General features: G+C 38.0%; 1 protein-coding gene across 1 annotated transcript; it reads right to left on the minus strand.

Annotated features, from left to right (window-relative positions):
* Window positions 1-4,485: 4,485 nt before the first annotated feature.
* On the minus strand, window positions 4,486-17,611 carry LOC129237637 (AP-3 complex subunit beta-2). The gene is made up of 6 exons (XM_054872509.1): window positions 17,342-17,611; window positions 16,511-17,274; window positions 7,442-8,258; window positions 7,153-7,373; window positions 5,994-7,065; window positions 4,486-5,928 (listed from the first exon to the last, which is right to left on the minus strand). The coding sequence occupies exons 2-6, from the start codon at window positions 17,234-17,236 to the stop codon at window positions 5,141-5,143; spliced, it is 3,624 nt and encodes a 1,207-aa protein (XP_054728484.1). The 5' UTR covers window positions 17,237-17,274; window positions 17,342-17,611; the 3' UTR covers window positions 4,486-5,140.
* Window positions 17,612-18,504: the final 893 nt, after the last annotated feature.

An 18,504-nucleotide genomic window follows, 5' to 3' on the forward strand; every position in this document is an offset into this window, starting at 1 on the left:
TTTACCAATTCCCCCAATTCCGCGTCCTCGTACTTTTTGGGCTGGCCAAGACGCTCCTTGTCTTCGGTGTGAAAATCACCACTTTTGAATCGTCGAAACCAGTACTCACATGTTGAAATCGACGGAGTATGGTCTGGATAGGCCTCCTGCAGCAATTCACGGGCTTGGGCTGTATTTTTTTTTCAAATTGAAGCAGAAAAGCAAAGCTTCCCGCAAATTGCGTTTCGACGGCACGAAAGTTGACATACTCGGAGCACGAAAACACTGCGTTGTTTATACTTCAGCGAAATGACAGATACTGATAAACAAAGCCTAGGGATGAGGCTTTGTCATGAATATATATTCAGTATTGCCAACGCCATCTGTGCGTCACCTTTAAAACTAATTCAACCTCCAATACAATTAGAGAACGTGATGTGACGGTATGTTTCGATAGATTTTTTATTTCTGTGAATCTACTTGAGACTCGAGAGCTCCCAGCTTTAGGAATATGCATGCGAAATAGAAAAAATCTACCAGTATTAGTTGAGAAATAAATAGAAGCGAGTCTTCATTCAGGGTCAGCACATCTGGCCTTCTTTGCGTTAAGTGGCAGGATACAAAGGAAGTTATGGTGCTAAGCAACTGTCATACGTCAACAATGACAACAGTTAATAAAACGTTGAAAGAAGAAAAAATATCAGTATCATACCCTGAATCTATACAGTTTAACCGAGAAGCAATGGGAGGAGTAGATCGCGCCGACCAAATGGCAGGAATTTACGAATATGATAGGAAGCCTACCAAATGGTGGAAAAAGGTTTTCCACCATCTACTAATGTTTTCCGCAGTAAATTCCTGTATAATTTACTGCGACCTTAGAAGAGAAAAACTTCCTCCCATCGAATTTCTAATAACATTAACTGAGTCATTTATAGCAGAAAGTAAGAAAACTACAGCCGTCCGCAGATCAGAGACAGCTGAGAAACGTATCTTTGCATTTGCCGGTGCCAATTCAAACTCGCAGACGTTGCTCCAAATGTGCGTTAGAAAAAAAGCAAACTAGAACAAAACAAATTTGTCAGCAATGTAATATACCACTTTGCATGAATTGCTTCGCCACTTATCATACTGAAAATCAGTAGATTCCGTACATTTTTTATAAAGCTAAGATACTTTACGTTTATTTTGAATAAAAATCTGTTTGAATAAGAATAGGGGAAAATGGGGAGTTGTGAGACACAGGGAGTTGTGAGACATTGTTACCTTTCGGCATTATTCATTTGTTTACATTCGATTTTAAGTGTCAACAAGTGTTCTCGATGCGATCTCACTTTTCAGCTGGCATATTTACACGCATTCGACGCGTCTCTCCAGTTACTGTGTTTCGGAATTTCTCGGTAAGTTTTTTTCATCATTTGTTTTGCGATACATTCGATCAGTTGTTGAAGCAAATTGCAAATGTTAATATATACAAATTATTAATTGTCCTATTAGCTTTGAATTTACACATTCACTTGGGCATGAACGTTCGATGTGTTTATGACTACGCGGCCATTTATAAAAACAACGATTTGGGGAGTTGTAAGACAACAAATGTGGGGAGTTGTGAGACACCGTTTTTTTCGACGTTTTAACGCATCTTTCAGCAGCAATAATTTCAAGTTCATTAGAATTTGAAGAAGAAGAAGATTTTTGCATCATCTGCAAAGGTGCAATGCCGAAAAAGTTAAGCAGAAACAACTCCATTCATTGCAATGTATGCGATCGAGCTGTGCACCTAAAGTGTGCCAATTAACGAACTGGTTATTACACATGTTCTCACTGCGAATCATCAGATTTTTGACATTGCATTTTTTATACACTTTTTTATAACAATTGTCTTTTCTTTTTTATTTTTCATCTTAATAAAGAACTAACAACTAAAATAAGTCATTTTTATTGGTTTAAACCATGGTGTCTCACAACTCCCCACATTTTTGTATTTTGTATTATATTTTATATTATTATATACAATTTTAATTTTAAGAAAAATTGTAGTTTTGTTAAATAAGCCATACCAATAGCTTCCAGTATTCATTGACTAAAGATTCCATCGTTGACATATGCAGAATATTAAGATTTTGAGTAATACGAGTCCAAAAACAAAACCCGTCTCACAACTCCCCATTCTCCCTTACTATTTTTGTATAACTTGAATTCTTCACCATTAAATGATATACAAATTTAATTCTATACTTAGTTTTACTACTTGTCGATAGAGAACTGATGATACACATGTAATACCACTCAAAGGTACTGATGGTACAATGTTGTACCACCTCCCTCTGCCTCTCCCATGACGAAATTGGGAAATCTTTAAATGCACACTTTTCAGTTATGAGTAATCCAATAAGTTAGAGCGAGTTAAATTATTTTTATTTAATAGGCTGAATGCCGGTTCGAAAGGGTTAAATAAATTTTTAGGCGTTTCTCAAAAAACTAAAAAAATAGTGGCCGATCAATACTCTTCTTATATTATTATATAATTTGTCACGAAATTTCAACTCAGATTACAGCATTCGATATGGGAAAACTCAAAACGTATTACAGCACAAATCACCGTTTCATTTTATATCATTTAATTCAAAACGAGCAGTAATCACAAGGGGCATTACGCCGGTCTTGTATTTCTTAAGCACTTCTATGAGTTGTAATATTTAGAAAAAACATTGTGTTGGATTTGCAGTTCGATTATTGTTACAGAGCAAGAGAAGGCCTCAAAAGTTAAGTTTGTTTTCTTTCACAATACAATGCAATAGCTTACAAGCACACATACATACATCTAAATATGCATGCAGTATATTTATACAATTTACAAATACACATAAAGGCAACAGATTTACAACAGCAGATTAGTTACGTTCAAGATACGCCATATTTTATTTTTCGAAGAGTAAAACTCGTAATTCACTTAAAAGCAGATTTTAGACGTTGATATTAATGACTATTTTCTGATTGTGATTGTGGCACAAAATTGGCCAATTATTCTTCACTTCATTATTTAACAAGGTGCCATTTTCCATTAATTTTCTGGACGTAACATTTTTGTTTTTAGACATATTTAGGCATATGCTTAAAGCAATAGCAAGCCTTATGATAATCATTTAGTTTATTTTTAATAAAGAAAAGTTGTTGAAGATAATACAGTTTTTTTATGTAAAGAAAATCCAAAATTATTCATGTAGATATCTAAAACTTTGCATTTATACAATTTATTTTACAGTCAGTTTGCAACCCTTTTGTAATATATATTTTTTTTTAATTGTATAGGTTTTTAGTTATTCTAGTTGTTGAAAATTTGCACAATTCTATATGAACATTATTTAGTCAGTTTTTAAGCTTAATATTTATATTTAGTTGGCTATTCTTTTATGAATTTTCTTTGCACGCCATTTCTCTGTTTACAAAAACAAAAAATGCCAGCTAGGCTTGTGAATAATGATTCATGAAGTTGATCGCGTGAAGGAGCATGTGGCAAATATCCACATTGCAGCTCTTACCACGGATACCGGTGCCACATCTGCCTGATTTCATATACAGGGTGGGCCATATAGCGTTTGATTTTTGAACCACCTATTTTTTTGAGAATGGTAACACAAATGACATGTCAAATGTGTTCATGATTTAATTAAAGGTTTGACATTTACGAAATGGGGCGCTATATGCTTGAACAAAATTCGGAAATATTGAAAACCTATTTCCAAAGTGGTGAGTCTTCTTCTTCTTTTCTGATTTTCACATCGATGGCTACGTCTATAAGCAAAATTGTCGGATTTGGGGCTCAGAAAATCCACACGTTACTGTAGAGAAGCAAATGCATCCACAACGAGTGACTGTTTGGTGCGGTTTTTGGTCTGGCGGCATCATCGGGCTATTTTTTTCGAAAATGAGCGAGGAGCCGCGGTTACAGTAAATGGCGAGCGTTACCGTGACATGCTCAACGAGTTGTTTTCAAAAATTGAAGAGGATGACATGGACGACATTTGGTTTGAACAGGGCTATGCAACTTGTCACACTGCCAAAGTTACACTCGAACTTTTGGCTACCGTTTTTGAAAACCGAATAATCAGCCGAAATTCCGATATCAATTGGCCGCCTCGGAGCTGTGATTTAAGCCCGTTGGACTATTTTTTGTGGGGAGTCGTTAAGGACAAATGCTATGCGAACTACCCAGAGACGATTGATGTTTTAAAACACGAAGTCGAAGTTGCCTTTCATGAAATTGGAGCCCAAACAATCGAAAATGTGCTTAAAAATTGGCTTGATCGAATGGCCTACTGTAAAGCCAGTCGTGGCAGCCATTTGAACGATATTATTTTTCATTCATAAATGACAATGTCCAATCTTCAAAATAAAAAAAAAGTTTGAAAAAATATTGATTAGTTTTTTTTTATAGCCGATTCAAAAAAGCAAATTTTACATGGCCCACCCTGTACTATCTGCCCCATTAGGACTTTTAGTGGCTTTTTACTTATAATTTTTTTCTTTTTATTTGATTTATTTAGCTGCATATCTCGTACATTTTACCCACAAGCAGCACTGAACAAACACATTAAAAGTTAGAAAAATATGTAATAATGTATTTTGCTGAAATAGTTGCTCCTTCAATCACGTGATGAATCTTTCTTACGCGTGCTACAATTCTGATACTGCTCAGTAGCTACTTCTTGGCTTTCATAATTCCTTTCGTTTTATTAAATTGTTTACGTTATAATTCGCTCAAAATTTTCATTACTGAAAGAAATAAAACATAATTTAATAGTTGAAGTTTTTAATATTTTGAGCAGTTCATGCAGCATTGTTTTTTACAGCGTAGTTTTTTTTTTACTATTTGCACAATTTGAATTCGCGCTTTTTTATCCTAAAAGCAATTTAGCTATTCATAATTTGTTCTTAAATTTTAATTTCGCATTTTGCCAAGCATTTTCGTTGATAATTTGGAGTTCATTCAATGTGTCATGCAGTCGAAATAGAATTTTTGTGTTAGCAATACTTTTTTCTTTAATGCGTATAATTGATTTCATAAATTTGTTCCATTAAACTTTTCCTTAAAATATACATAATAAAAAACATGTTTTCGAGTTAGTATTTCCTCTGTCTGCTTTTCTACATTCCGCTTCTAACATTGAAAAGCTAAACTGAGCGCATTCCGCAATTCATTCAACACCATCGAGCCAATCACCATTTTCTCACAGTTCACTATCAAAGCCAATTGCTCGCCCTGTGCTACCTGCCAGTCTAAAGTAATTAACACCAAACTTCTTGAATTCATAGTTTGCCCCACAAAATAAAGCAAATTATTGTTTGCCTCATTGCCTGCAATATGTGCCACATTAATAGTTTCGAAAATACGCTGCTTCAATGCGACTAAATCCACTGCATCACGTCGCAGCTGTAAGCGACTCTGATGTTCATTCATGCCGCGCAACTTGGTGCGCTCCTCGTTGAAGTACGACTCCGTAATTTGCACTGAACGCACCAGTTCACCAACCGGTGGCTTGAGTGTGACACGTGACTTGCCAGCGCTTGTAGTGATTTCCAGTTCTACGGCATGTGTAGAATCATTAAAGTCAATGCCGAGCACACTAGTGCTCATCTGTTGGGGTTGCAAGCATTGCATGGGCGCAAATTCATTGAGATTCATACCGGTTGGCAGCGTTTGCTGGCTGAGATGAATATTGGTTATTTCGGTGTTGGACAGATTGACAAATTGTAGTTCGATCGAAACCATGGCGGAGGAGTATAGATGTGGTGCGCGTGTAAAACGATAACTCACTTGAAGGCCATGCCCGGAGAGTTTATTAAGCAATTCGTGATGCTTGAATTCGATGTGTGAGGGACCGACCAGTTCAATGCGGTTGGCAGCGTTGACGGGTAGCAGACCAACGGCACCGCCTAATGGTGTAGCTGATGGTAGGAAAATGTAATCATTAGAGTTGTTGAAGATGAAATCTACATTAAATCCAACTCACCAGGTGTTAGAAATCCTCCAAGCGACGGTGTCATTACTGGCCCGACGGGCGGTATATCATCTAAGTCTAACAGCAGATCCAAGTTCATTTTCGATGGCGCAACTGTCGCTGTCGCTGTCGCGTCCACAACCGTAGTATTGTCCTTCTCTTTAGCTTTCGCTTCCTTGGCCTTTTCTTTGACACGCTGAAATTTGCGTTGCTTCTCACTTTCCGTCTCCGATTCGGAACTTTCTGAACCATCTTCAGAGTCTGAACCGCTGTCTGTGCTACTTTCAGATGAGCCATACGAAGAAGATTCGCTATCGGAAGTGCCAGTATCTTTGTTGCCATTATTGTTGACATTCAGGTGTACATTATTATTTCCATTGCTAGCTGCCGCATTTACCAGCACAGTTGTTGTAACCGACTTGCGCTCGTCTGCTATTGATTCCCGATTCGCATTGGAAGCAGCCGCATCATTTACTTGGTCCGTTTCCGATTCAGAGGATTCACCATCACTCGATGAAGAGGACGAAGAGCTGCTACTTGACCCAGATTCTGAGTAGGCGGAAGACTTCTCGGATTCTGAAAAGAAGTTCTTATCATTGGGCGTATGCGCATTTTTGTTGCTTTGTTTCTGTGGTGTGCGTGCGGCCGCACCACTTGCAGCCCCGCCTGCAGCGCCCGCATTTGCAGTGCTGGACTCCTGCATGTAGCCTTCGATATTACGCACGGAAGCATCAGGCGCCTCAGTAGGAAATGGTGGCAAATCTTTATAACCAGTGGCGCGCATATTCAGATAATGAGATAGTGAGCCAAGCTGGAAGTGATCACGCTCGCGATATTTACTCTCGAGCGCGGGCTTAGGCTTCGAAGAGAGAAAGATCTTGCGAGCATTTTGCGCGAGTACAGTAGTTCTGCCATTGGCTGGGAAAATAAACTGGCGTAAGAAGCGCGCACGATCGCGCACATCGTAATTGGGATCGTAGCGAGCCAAAGTGAAAACGTACTGGCTGAGCAGCGATGTCTGTTGTGGATTGGTGAGAAAGAGTTTCACGCCGAGATTAAGAATTTGAAGCTTAACAACATCCTCCTGTAGGGAAAAATTAAATGGCGTTACAAATTAGCTCAAAGAATTGTTTCGGTTAAATATATAAAAAGTATTGAAAACGCAACAAACCTCATCCACAAAAGTTTTTGCCATTTTGCGCAGCACATCAGGCGCAATCTTTGGCACTTTCTCGTTATATTCGCCAATGAGCCACAATATTGAAGCACGCGCTGCCGGTATGGTAATGTAGTCAATAAGTTTTGCCATCTGTGAGATGATTTCATAGTGCTCGGCTGATTTGGACTGCAGTAAATTTTTGATGACGACCACACTTTCCGCGACGACGTGTTCTTTATTGTAGAATAATTAAATTTCGATTAGTGAATTCATTCCAAAGGGTATATGAATTAATACTTACCATCGCGATTGGACAGCAAGTGAACCAACCCACTGAGGCAAGTTTCTGTTACTTCCTTTATGGAAGCTGCACAGCGTCCGATGGCTTGTATTGTGGCAGCCACGAATGAGCGATCGCTGCTGGAAATGTATGTTTGGAATTCGCGCAAAATCAGCGCAATAGTCGATGCCGAAGCCAAATTGGTCAGTATGTCCAATTTGAGCAATTTAATGTGAGTCGGATCGCTGGTACGCACAAAAAATGATTTGATGTGTGGTTCGAAAATGCCTTTGCGCTTTGTCGACATCGAGGCAATACAGGTGAGCACAACGCTTTGCACCTCCTTATGCGAACGCAGCAAACGTATTAACGCTTTGGCAATTAGCTGTACTTCGTTGCGCGGAGCCACATGATGGTACAGTTGAGCCACAGCCATGACCACTGAGGCGTTGCGCGACTGTAACAGTGGTTTTGTTTGACGCAAGAGTAAACGATGATCCAAGTCCACATGATACGATGAGGATGATGAATAGGTGCGTTCTTTTGTGGTGTCAGACTTGGCCTTACGTTTACTTTTCTTATGTTTTTCCTTACCACTGGCATCGGAGGAGTCACCAGTTGAAGACTCTTCGTAGAAATTTTCACCTGTAGCGCCATCTTGTTTTTCTTTTAACTCGCTTTCGACGGGCTCGTCAGCATTGGGATCAACGAATTGAGTTCGAGCGTAGCGGGTTAGCATATTTATAATGATCACCTGACCCCATTCGTCAACATCGACAAGTAAATTGCATAGTTTGCGGTAATTTTTGTGTATGAGATCAACACGCTCCGGGCAAACCTGGCAACAGAGATAAGAATAGAATATGAAATTGACTTTACAATTACATTTTTTGTTTTTCTTAATTTTTTTTTTAAGTGATTTGCGTTTAATTTCCTTCCCGCCGGTAAGTATGCAGCCAGTTGAGCTTTGGTTATCACTTCATTTGCCGAAAAGATTGCGGCATCTCTCAGAGGGCTTATGAAATAGTAAATTGAAAAGGTACCCCGCAGCTCAAGAAGTTATTAAATTATTTCGGGTGTTTGGCCTGCTATTTGCTTTCTACAATGGGAGTGACCTACATTGTACGCCGCCTCTGAACAGCAAATGTTTTTTTCATGGTAGCCCCATCACACTGATGAGCGCTAAAAAAACCTTACGGTCTAGTAAACTATTTCTCAACTTTTCTCAAAGTATTGAGATTTAAAGTAAAAAATTAATCTGCAAAAAAAAAACATACAAACACAAACGAACATACCAGATAAAGTTCACTATACGAGAGTGCATTTCATCAATGTATAACCTGGGAATTCAAATCCCAAAAACATCGCTTAAATTGTGTCAACAGGCCCCCTGGACCTTCTCCCCCACCTCAATAAACTCTGACCTCCACAAGTTCTATAAAAATAACACTAGCTCCGAACTGTTCAAACAACTCTACGGCGAACTAGTCAACAGAGAAGAGTTCGCTAGTAGAGCTCACATATTTACAGACGGGTCTAAATCCGGCTATAGCACAACTTTCGCTGAAGTACACAATAATGGTGCACTGATAACAGGAGGCTTGTTACCAAGTTATAGCTCAATATTTTCATCCGAACCAACCGCTATACTTAAAGCAATGGACTTTGCGTCGAAATCGAAAGGTAAATTTGCCATATTTACTGATAGCTTTTCGGTAATACAAGGGATATCCAACATTTACGGTAGTAGTCAAATTCTCTCCCAAATACGGAATTAATGGATACGGGAAAAATGGAGACAAAATACGTATCGTGTGGATTCCAAGTCACAAAGGTATTCTGGGAAATGAATCGGCAGATCTAGCGGCCAAATACATGCACCAATCCCCAGTCTTTCTATTTACTCCACGTGTCTCTAAATATGCATCGTGGGCGCAATTCAGGCACCCGTATAAAGCTTTTAACCCAGAGTGTGAAAAAGCAATATATGCATCCACATTATCAAGGAATCAAATTTCTGTATTCGTGCGTTTAAGGATCGGTCACTCCAGGCTAACCCACGAACACCTTCTTCTATCCACGTCTTCTCTCACATGTCCTTTCTGTAACGATCAACTTAACCTTATACACATAATAGACATCTGTGCAAATTTAAATACTAAACGTGTACCTATCTTTGGTTCCAAAAACCCCTCCGAACTTTCGAAAAATACCACAACAGAGAATGCCATTAAAATATATTCTCGTATAACTTTATTAAGGTAATCGGCCTAATTGAATGCTTGTAAAATTGTCATTTATTTTATACCTTAAAACTTAAACATAACCTTATAATTACCAAGCACCGAAGGCCCAAGCAGCTAGTGTGATCTTTTTTTTTTTATTGTAATAAATAATAAATCAATTAATTAAATTAAACTAAAATACAAAAAATATACATATATATATGGTCATTAAAATAGGTACGCTGCCTTTATATATCGTTTTCCTTGTGCCGGTCCGGACACGAACGACCCATCCACGAAATATCTCCAGGCATTCTAACCATCGTGATTTAGAAGCAGTGAACCAAACGTAGGATGTCAGAAAGAAAACAGCAGTTAATAGAATAAGATATAAATATTTTGTTGAAGCCCTATGTTCTCAAGCGGAATAATAAATAATTTTGCGTTTCCACTAAAATAGGTACGTTGCAGATAACTATTGCATTTTCACGAATTAAATGAACGTACGTATCGAATTAGAAAGAGTTGGCTCATTGTGCCGCAGCATTGTACAGTTGAGGAGTGGAAGCTTGTTTTCAATCTTCGAAAATAAAAATATCGTACAAATTTGCTGAGTCACTTGGACGGTGCAAAAATTTTGTTATAAGTGCCCTTAAGCTCAAAAAATCCACAGAACGATGTGGTGACTAAAAGAAAACGACTTGCAGAACCGGTGATTACACGACACTGACAGAGTAAAGTTACTGCTACAACAATTACAACAACATACTAAACACCTTTTCACATGTCCGATCAAACCTACTCTCCTAACACCCCTCTCCCTCTGGATCCAATCTGTAGAAACAGCAAATATCTTGGGTCTACCGTTAGATGGGTTAGACGAAGACGACCAATAACTACATCGCACTGATAGGGTTTAGTAAGCTGCTATAACAACAAAGCGGAAAGTTTTCGCCCAAGAGCACAAGTTATGGTGTGGACCATGATTCAATTATTAAAGGTTTGCTCACTAGTGACATTCGATTTTTGACACTCGCTTACAAGAGGTTGTATATAAGAAGGTGAATAAAGTGGAAAATATTAAATCCTTTTTGGTAAAAATGGTAGAAAAAAAGTATTTTCTTACTTAAATGGAAAGAAACTGCGAACGGTTTAAAAAATAACTTTTATTTAATATTTGAAAGTAAAGAATGGTACAAATAGAAGTTATTAGCAGAAATTGCCAAGTCTAATATGAAAACAAGAACTTATTTCACTTAATCCAAGATTTTATTTTGTGAATTAATTTTTAAATTTAAAACCGATCGCGTAGTGGCGATGTTTCGCCAATACGAAACTTTTTTGTTAAAAATAAATAAATAACGTACAATTCTGTTAGGTGTGTTGCCCGAGATCCTCCTCCTATTTGTAGCGCGCCTCTTGATGTTATTCCATGAATGGAAGGACCTACAGTTTTATGTGGAGCTTTGTCATGCTGGTACTGTGCTTTGCTAAGTCTCCTCTGGACACTTCATTCATCTATGGGAATGTGGGCTGATTGGAAACAAATTCCGTCAATCCCACCTTTTTTATAATGAAATCTGAAATGTTATCGATCGCGTCGGGACCATCTAATTATTCTCCCTGCAGCTCTTTGGGAAATGCTAGCTGTGTGCAAAACATGAATTCCGTCTAAATCACCACATCATAAGAAATAAAGCTTTGTAAATACCCCACTTGTCGATCTCGGATTGCCTCGATTACTCTATCATGTCCTGACTTAAGTGGTATGTATTTCATGTCATAATACCATAGTTCTGAACATACCGATGAAAGCTCTTTAGCGAGTTGTTGCTCGGCAGCAGACCATATTGAAAATGAAATGTTTTTTCCACAAATTTTACTTTGATGCTACCATTTGCTGAGAAGAATATGCCATTTCGGTGGCTGTTTATACAAGATGATGACCCAAAACACTCCAAAATGTTAACCCTTTATTGGACACCCGGGTTTGGCCAGACGCTTTCGACTTTGGGCATAACAGCAAACGCTACAGCTTACGACTTGAGCTTCCAGGTAGCTTTCTAAAATTTAATTTTCTATTGATTTATACAAGCTTTTAAAAAGAATCCTCGAATAGGACGAAAAAAGGACAAACCCAGATGCCCAACCGAAGGTTTTAAAAAAGATGCCCAACGGAGGGCTAAAGTTATGGATTGGCCAAGCCATTTACTTCCCTAAACTCCATTGAGATTTGGGGAGATTTAAAGCAGCGAATCAGGAAGAAAATATTTAAAAATAAAAATGATTTATGCTAAAATATTAAAGGACTGTGGCTTTCCATTCCCGCAGTAGCCTGCCGTAGAATTATCAATTCTATGCCAAATCGAATACAAAAAATCATGGACAATCATGATGGACACCCACGATTAAATTTTGATAGATTTACCAGGACAGTAAAATTACTTATCTTAAAAATTACTTACTATCAGAAAAACGGCTGATAACTAAGTAAAAAACGAAAAAAAACGAATTTAAATTTGCGAAATTTTTTTAATTTATTAATAAATTTAAATAAAACCTGTGATTAAAATGGAGAATGTAAGTAAATATATTTTAGATAAAATTTATTTCAAGTCATATATTGAATAGGAATCGGTCTATGCTATAGAGGTATGTACTTCTGAACCACCTTTGCTGTAGTTCTCGAAATGCAAATCGAAAGCATTGGAGGCATCGTTTGTGTTTTATGCTTGGTTGTTAACTAATTTGGCAATATACATTCATCTGATACATACATTCATAGACGGAAGCAAGGAAAATATGAAGAAAGCTGTGAGTGCCACAACAGTTGCTAATAGAATATTCTACATCTGACACCGACGATGAAATCGAACAAATTATTGTGGACCAAATAAAATCATGTGATGCTAAGCTCGTTATTTTTCATTTTATTCGCTTAATTTTTTTTAATTTAATACGAAGTAGCTCAACTGAAAAAAATGTTTACTTTTCGTGATTTTTCCCGCCAACAATTTAAACAGTTCGTAAAACTTGCAAATTTTTACTGGTTTGCGTTCATGGGTATTGGAATAAGTTTCCGCCCTCGAAAAAGAAGTGTCGCTGCTGATACTATTTTTGTGTTCGCTCTAGTAATATACTGCTGATTTGAAGGTGTATGAGTGAGGTCTCGATGGCAGTAATTGGCACTCGTTTGAAGCGTAAAGATCCTGTTTTATCTGACGTCAAAAATGACTACGTTCGTCCCGACAAAATAGCATATGCGGGAAATCATGCTTCATTATTACCTTTTAAAGAAAAGTGCAGCTGAAACGTGTCGTATATTGATCAATATTTACGGTAATCATGCTCCATCAAATACAACTTGTAAAGAGAGGTTTTGACGCGATCGCGAAGGGCACCGAAAAAATTCGAAGATACTTAACTATAACAATTATTGGATGAAGACGCATGTCGAACCCTTGATGATATTTCTTAAAGAGTTGGATGTTGACAGATCAACCGTGGGTAAACGTTTTTACGCGACGGGAATGGTCCAGAAAGCAGGTAACTGGGTACCACAAAAATTGAAGGAGAGGTATGTATATCGAGAGACGTTTGGTGACGTGTGAAGTGCTTCTTGAACGGCAGAAAAGAAAATTTTTTCTGCATCGCAACGTCACTAGCGATGAAAAATGGATCTATTATGATAACCCTAAGCGTCGAAAATGTGGGAGCCTGCCATGTGAATCATGTCCAGCGGCAGCGAAAAAAAATATTCATATTCATTCAAAGGTTATGTTGTGCATCTGGTGGGATCAGAAGGGTGTCATCTATTATGAGCTCCTTAAACCATCTGAAACCATCACTGGCGATCGTTACCATCAGCAGCTAATGCATGTGAATCGAGCTCTCAAAGAAAAGCGGGCGGAATGGACGGTGCACACGACAAACTGATTTTGCTGCATGACAACGCCACACCTCAAATATTTAGAGGGACTAAATTGGGCAATCTTGCCCCACCCACCGTATTCCCCAGACATTGCGCCTTCGGATTACCATCTGTTCCGATCAATGCAGCCATCCCTTATTGGAGAGCGGTTCACTTCTTACGAGAGCATCCCAAACTGGCTCAATGAATGGATCAAGTCAAAAGAACTCGAATTTTTCGTCAGAGGAATCCGTATGCTGCCTGAAAGATGGAGTAAAGTTGTAGCTTCAAACGGCACATACTTCACATATGTAATATCAGCTATTATTTAATGGATGAAATAATTCGTAACTTTGGTTAAGAAATGACGAAAACTTATTCCCATACCCTTTATTTTTTTGTTTTCTGTCGGGACAGACTAGTAAGTACAGCACTCAGACACAATTAAGTCCATTGTACTCCACTCGTATTCCCTTTTTAATTTTCTTTAAATCTACTCGACTTCCGCAGAGATCTGAGTAGATTTTGTGGTACCAAGGAGCCAAGGTGGTCGCTTCTTAACACATCAGTGCCAGAGACCTCAAGCCTGATTCAAGCGAAGGTCGGGCAGACGCATAGAAAGTGGTCCGCCGTCACATCCTCCTCTCCACATGCTGGGCAGAGTGCACTGTCTGGATTGCCTACTTTTTCCATGTGCTTTGCCCATAGAAAGTGGCCCGTCATCAGTCCAACCAGCATTCTACAGTCCCCTCTGCTTAGTGTCAGGAGGAGCTGCAACATGAAAGGTAACATCAGTTTTGTCCATCTGCAGCCTCTCTCAGTCTGCCAAACTCGCTTGTGGGTTAGCCAATATTAATTTAAAAAACTTGCATTTTCCGTATGAGCGTACCTATTTTATAAACCATTTGTGTACTATATATAATAAAATAAATCAAAAATTTTGATGAGACAAAAAAATAAATGTATAATAAAAAGAATTAAAATTTCTAAAATAATTAAAATTAATAAAATAATTAAATAAATAAAACACATTACAAGGGTCAAATAAAATAAATTAAAACAAAAAAAACTAGATTTTAATTTAAAAAATATATTATATTAATAGTACGACAAAATGGAGGTCATAGTAATGGTAATGGTTGTACGGGTTAGGCTAAGGCCTTTATGCACTGCGATCAGATTGATCTATTGTGCGCCCCTAATTACTTAATTATAATTATTTAGTATACCGAGGAATCGAACCAGCTCCTTAGGAGGGAGCAATTGTAGGTCTTGCTCCTCTAGTCCAGGATTCTGTATCTCCTGTGGCCTAATGCGTCACACTTGGTGATTAAGTATTCCATAGAATCCTCTTCATCACAGCAGAACCTGCATAATCTTATACTGGATAACCCTATTTTGTTAAAGTGTTTATTACAGGCAAAGTGACCTGTAAGTGTTCCACAGAGTAATCTGAGGCCCTTTGTATCTGGGGTTAGAGCAGTTTTTGATTTCTTGGCATTGAAGTTCAAAAACTTTTTGGAATGATTAAGACCGCTTGTGCCGTTCCAGTGCTCCCTGATTTTAGTTTTGATCCATTTTTTGTTTTCTTGTTTTATATTATTTTCGTTAAAGCCGAAAAATGGAGTTGGTCCAATAAAAAGCCCTTCTGCCCATTTTTCGACATAAAAGTCTGCCTTCTCGTTTCCTTCGTGTCGCTCATGTCCTCGTACCCAAATCAGTGAGACTTGATTTTGAGTGAAATGGAGGTCATATTTAGAATAACAATAAAAATTGGACACTAAAGTGACATTAGCATGTGTTTACAGAATCAATTAGAAGCTCTTTAAACGCACACTGCTACTGCATACTGCTGGACAAAGTTACATAACTTTTTTTTTATCCGAAAACTAATCTGATGTAGTTGGCTTTCAAATTTCAACCATTTTAATTTTAACTCCACTTACTGCACACCTATATATATGTTATAGTTAATATTCGATTTAGCCAAATGTATTTTTAATTAACGTAATACATCTGTAAGTAAATGTTGCCTATTTACTTAGTACGCATTTAAATCGATTTCAATCGTTTTCTGGTCGCATAAACGTTAAGTGTTTATAAAAATGATTAAATGTGCGTTAATTTACGGGGCGTTACTCGCAATTGTTGTAAATTATAAATCGGTAAGTGTTTGGTTAATGCTACTCAAACAATATTTATGTACAAAATTTCATAAAAAATAGGTCAATGCCGCATACAAATTCACGAATATGAAGTGCACAAGTCTCAACAAAACATTTATGGAATTCTCCAATTGCAAAATTACACCATTAGATCGTAAAAGTGTGGCTATTTCGGCAGCGGCACATCTTTACGATTTGCCTGTGGATAACGCACAAGCAAGTTGCGAAAATAACGCCTGTATTTCAAAATCTCAGCAATGTATTTTCTTTTCTACAGATTCGTGTACGTTTTATGCGAAAATCAAACGGTTATAAGCCTTTCATTTACGATGTAGTCCTCGATGGCTGTAAATTCCTGAAGAACTCACTGAAATCGACACGAATACATCCGCTTGTGGATTTCTTATATCAACGATTAGCTAATCACAGCAATTTAAATCATACTTGTCCATACAATGTACGTATAATGTATTTATATATGTGTATATATTGAGGCAATAATGCTTTATTTTACAGCATGACATAATAATGGACAAACTGACGATAAACGAAGCCAGTGAACTCCAGATGAGTGGATTTTTAAATGGCGACTTTGCCATATTCACGACGTGGTCAAGTAATAGCAAGCAGTTTGCTGAATTTGATGTTTATTTCTCTATAAGTTAGAAATAACGCATATATTTTCTATACCTTGCATTTGGAACCGCAAATAAATAAAATTCACATAAATAATTAGGTAATTTCCGTAAATAGATATTAAAAATTTACCCAAATACTTTCACCAACTCACCTCATCAAATGCCATCACTGCCGATCCCACAACAAGCGTTGTGCGATCTGATAGTAATTTCTCAATCACCGTCACCAGCTCGTCTTTCTGCTCTGCATCAAGCGAGTATAATTTCGGTATAGCATGTGCTGCTGTCTTACGCACATATGGACTCATGTCCATAGCACTGTCACGTATGGCTAACATAACAATGGGTACAATCATGCTCACACGAATGGATGATAGCACACGCAAAGCGGATGCGCGTATCAATTGATTGGGATCCTTCAATGCACGTTGGAATGTCGATATAGACAGCAGTGCTAAGTCTTGCTGCTCTTCTGCATAGCGTACCAAATAAACGTACACCAATTTTTTCACTTCAATATTCTTCGAAACAACATTTTTCACCACAGCTGGAAATAAATCGCTTGCATCCCGACCACGTGCGATCATGCCTATAATACGTTTCATAGCTTCTAGCTTGAGACCATCTTTATTGCTGTCTAACATTTGTTTGAGGTCATCATGTTTGCGTCCTTCATTTTGAAAGAATGCGCCACTTGCCGGATCAGCACCAAACTCGACATCCAAGCCCATTTGTGGACTAGACAAGGAGGACGAGTAGGTGGCGAAAGGGCTGCTGCCGGAGGCGCTGGATTGTTGCTGCATATTGATGACACTATTGCTGTTACGGTTGTGGTAAACGCTTCCGAACAGGCCAACAGGTGAGGCGGAAGATATCATTCACAGCGCTTTGGCGTATGGTCAAAGACACAAATAAGCTGGAAAAATATATGATGGAATTGGCTTTGTTCTCTGTTAGCTATGTGTAGTTGTGTGTGCGCTTACGTTTTAACAATCGTAATCTGTTTGGGGGCGTTTGAAGGTGCGGAATCAAAGCAGAATGTGAGGAAAATTGCAGTATTACTTCAACACGCGGGTGTTCCTTAGCATTAGATAAAGATACGTTTTATTACACTCATCACAATTGTTTTTGCAATTAGAAACTAAATTTGTTTGAATATTGAAATAACTTGAGTAAAATTTTAGGCTCTTGCACTTTTTCTTCACTGCAAAATTGATGACGTTTGTGAACTGCTGTCACCCACAGAGAAAGCGTTAGTGTTGTATAGCGAAGTACAGATGGAAAACTACTAAATATAAAACAAAACAAAAAATGCACTCACAAACCCATTTACAAAATGCGTCAGGTAAGTTGCTAAATATTTTCAAAAATTATGTATATAATTTCACATAATAACATACGCCAGCCGGTGTAGCCGATTAAGTCTTTGCGTGACTACCATTCGGAATTCGGAGTACGTAAGTTCGAATCCCCGTGAAACACCAAAATGAAGAAAAAGTTTGTTTTGTAAAAGCGGTCCCTCCTCGGCAGGCAATGGCAAACCTCCAAGTGTATTTCTGCCATGAAAAAGCTCCCTCTATTTGTGAAACAACACACGCCACAAATAGGAGGAGGAGCTCGGCCAAAGATCCAAATATATTTAAGAGCTAGTTATATATATATTTTGATTTCTGACAGAGTAGGTGTTTAGGCTGCCGCTAAAACAAAAAAAAATATATATATGTATATAACAGTTATATATGTATATATATATTAGGCCGTGTCGATTTGTGGGGAGGCAAAAAAATTGCCCATTGCTCTGTGAAAATCATATTCTAAGAATCAAAATAAAAAACTTTGCCGAAGGAACCATACCTCTAAAACGAATTCTGATGTCCCCCTATTTGGGTCGAACTTTTTAGTTTTTTTTTCTTTTGTAAAGGCCAAAAATGCTGATATTTTGAAATGATTGTATGGGGAACCTCCCAGTGGAGTTCCAGGGGGTGTGCCACTGACATGGGTGGATCGGCCGTCCAAAGTTAATGGGGGTCGATCATACATTTGGACTCGATTGGAGCACTCTAAATGGGTCAAAGTGGGATTTTTCGTTCTACCCAAATTGGGGGACATCAGAATTTGTTTTAGAGGTATGGTTCCTTCGGCAAAG

This window comes from Anastrepha obliqua, chromosome 2 (genome assembly GCF_027943255.1).
Source record: "Anastrepha obliqua isolate idAnaObli1 chromosome 2, idAnaObli1_1.0, whole genome shotgun sequence".
In the NCBI taxonomy this organism is placed as follows: domain Eukaryota; kingdom Metazoa; phylum Arthropoda; class Insecta; order Diptera; family Tephritidae; genus Anastrepha; species Anastrepha obliqua.

Excerpts from the sequence above, each read along its gene's own strand:
- LOC129237637 (XM_054872509.1), bottom strand. The coding sequence starts at position 17,236 with ATGATATCTTCCGCCTCACCTGTTGGCCTGTTCGGAAGCGTTTACCAC. Across the intron at positions 7,066-7,152 it reads CAAAAACTTTTGTGGATGAG|GAGGATGTTGTTAAGCTTCA; the intron begins GTTTGTTGCGTT and ends TTTTCCCTACAG. Across the intron at positions 5,929-5,993 it reads TGGAGGATTTCTAACACCTG|CTACACCATTAGGCGGTGCC; the intron begins GTGAGTTGGATT and ends TCCTACCATCAG.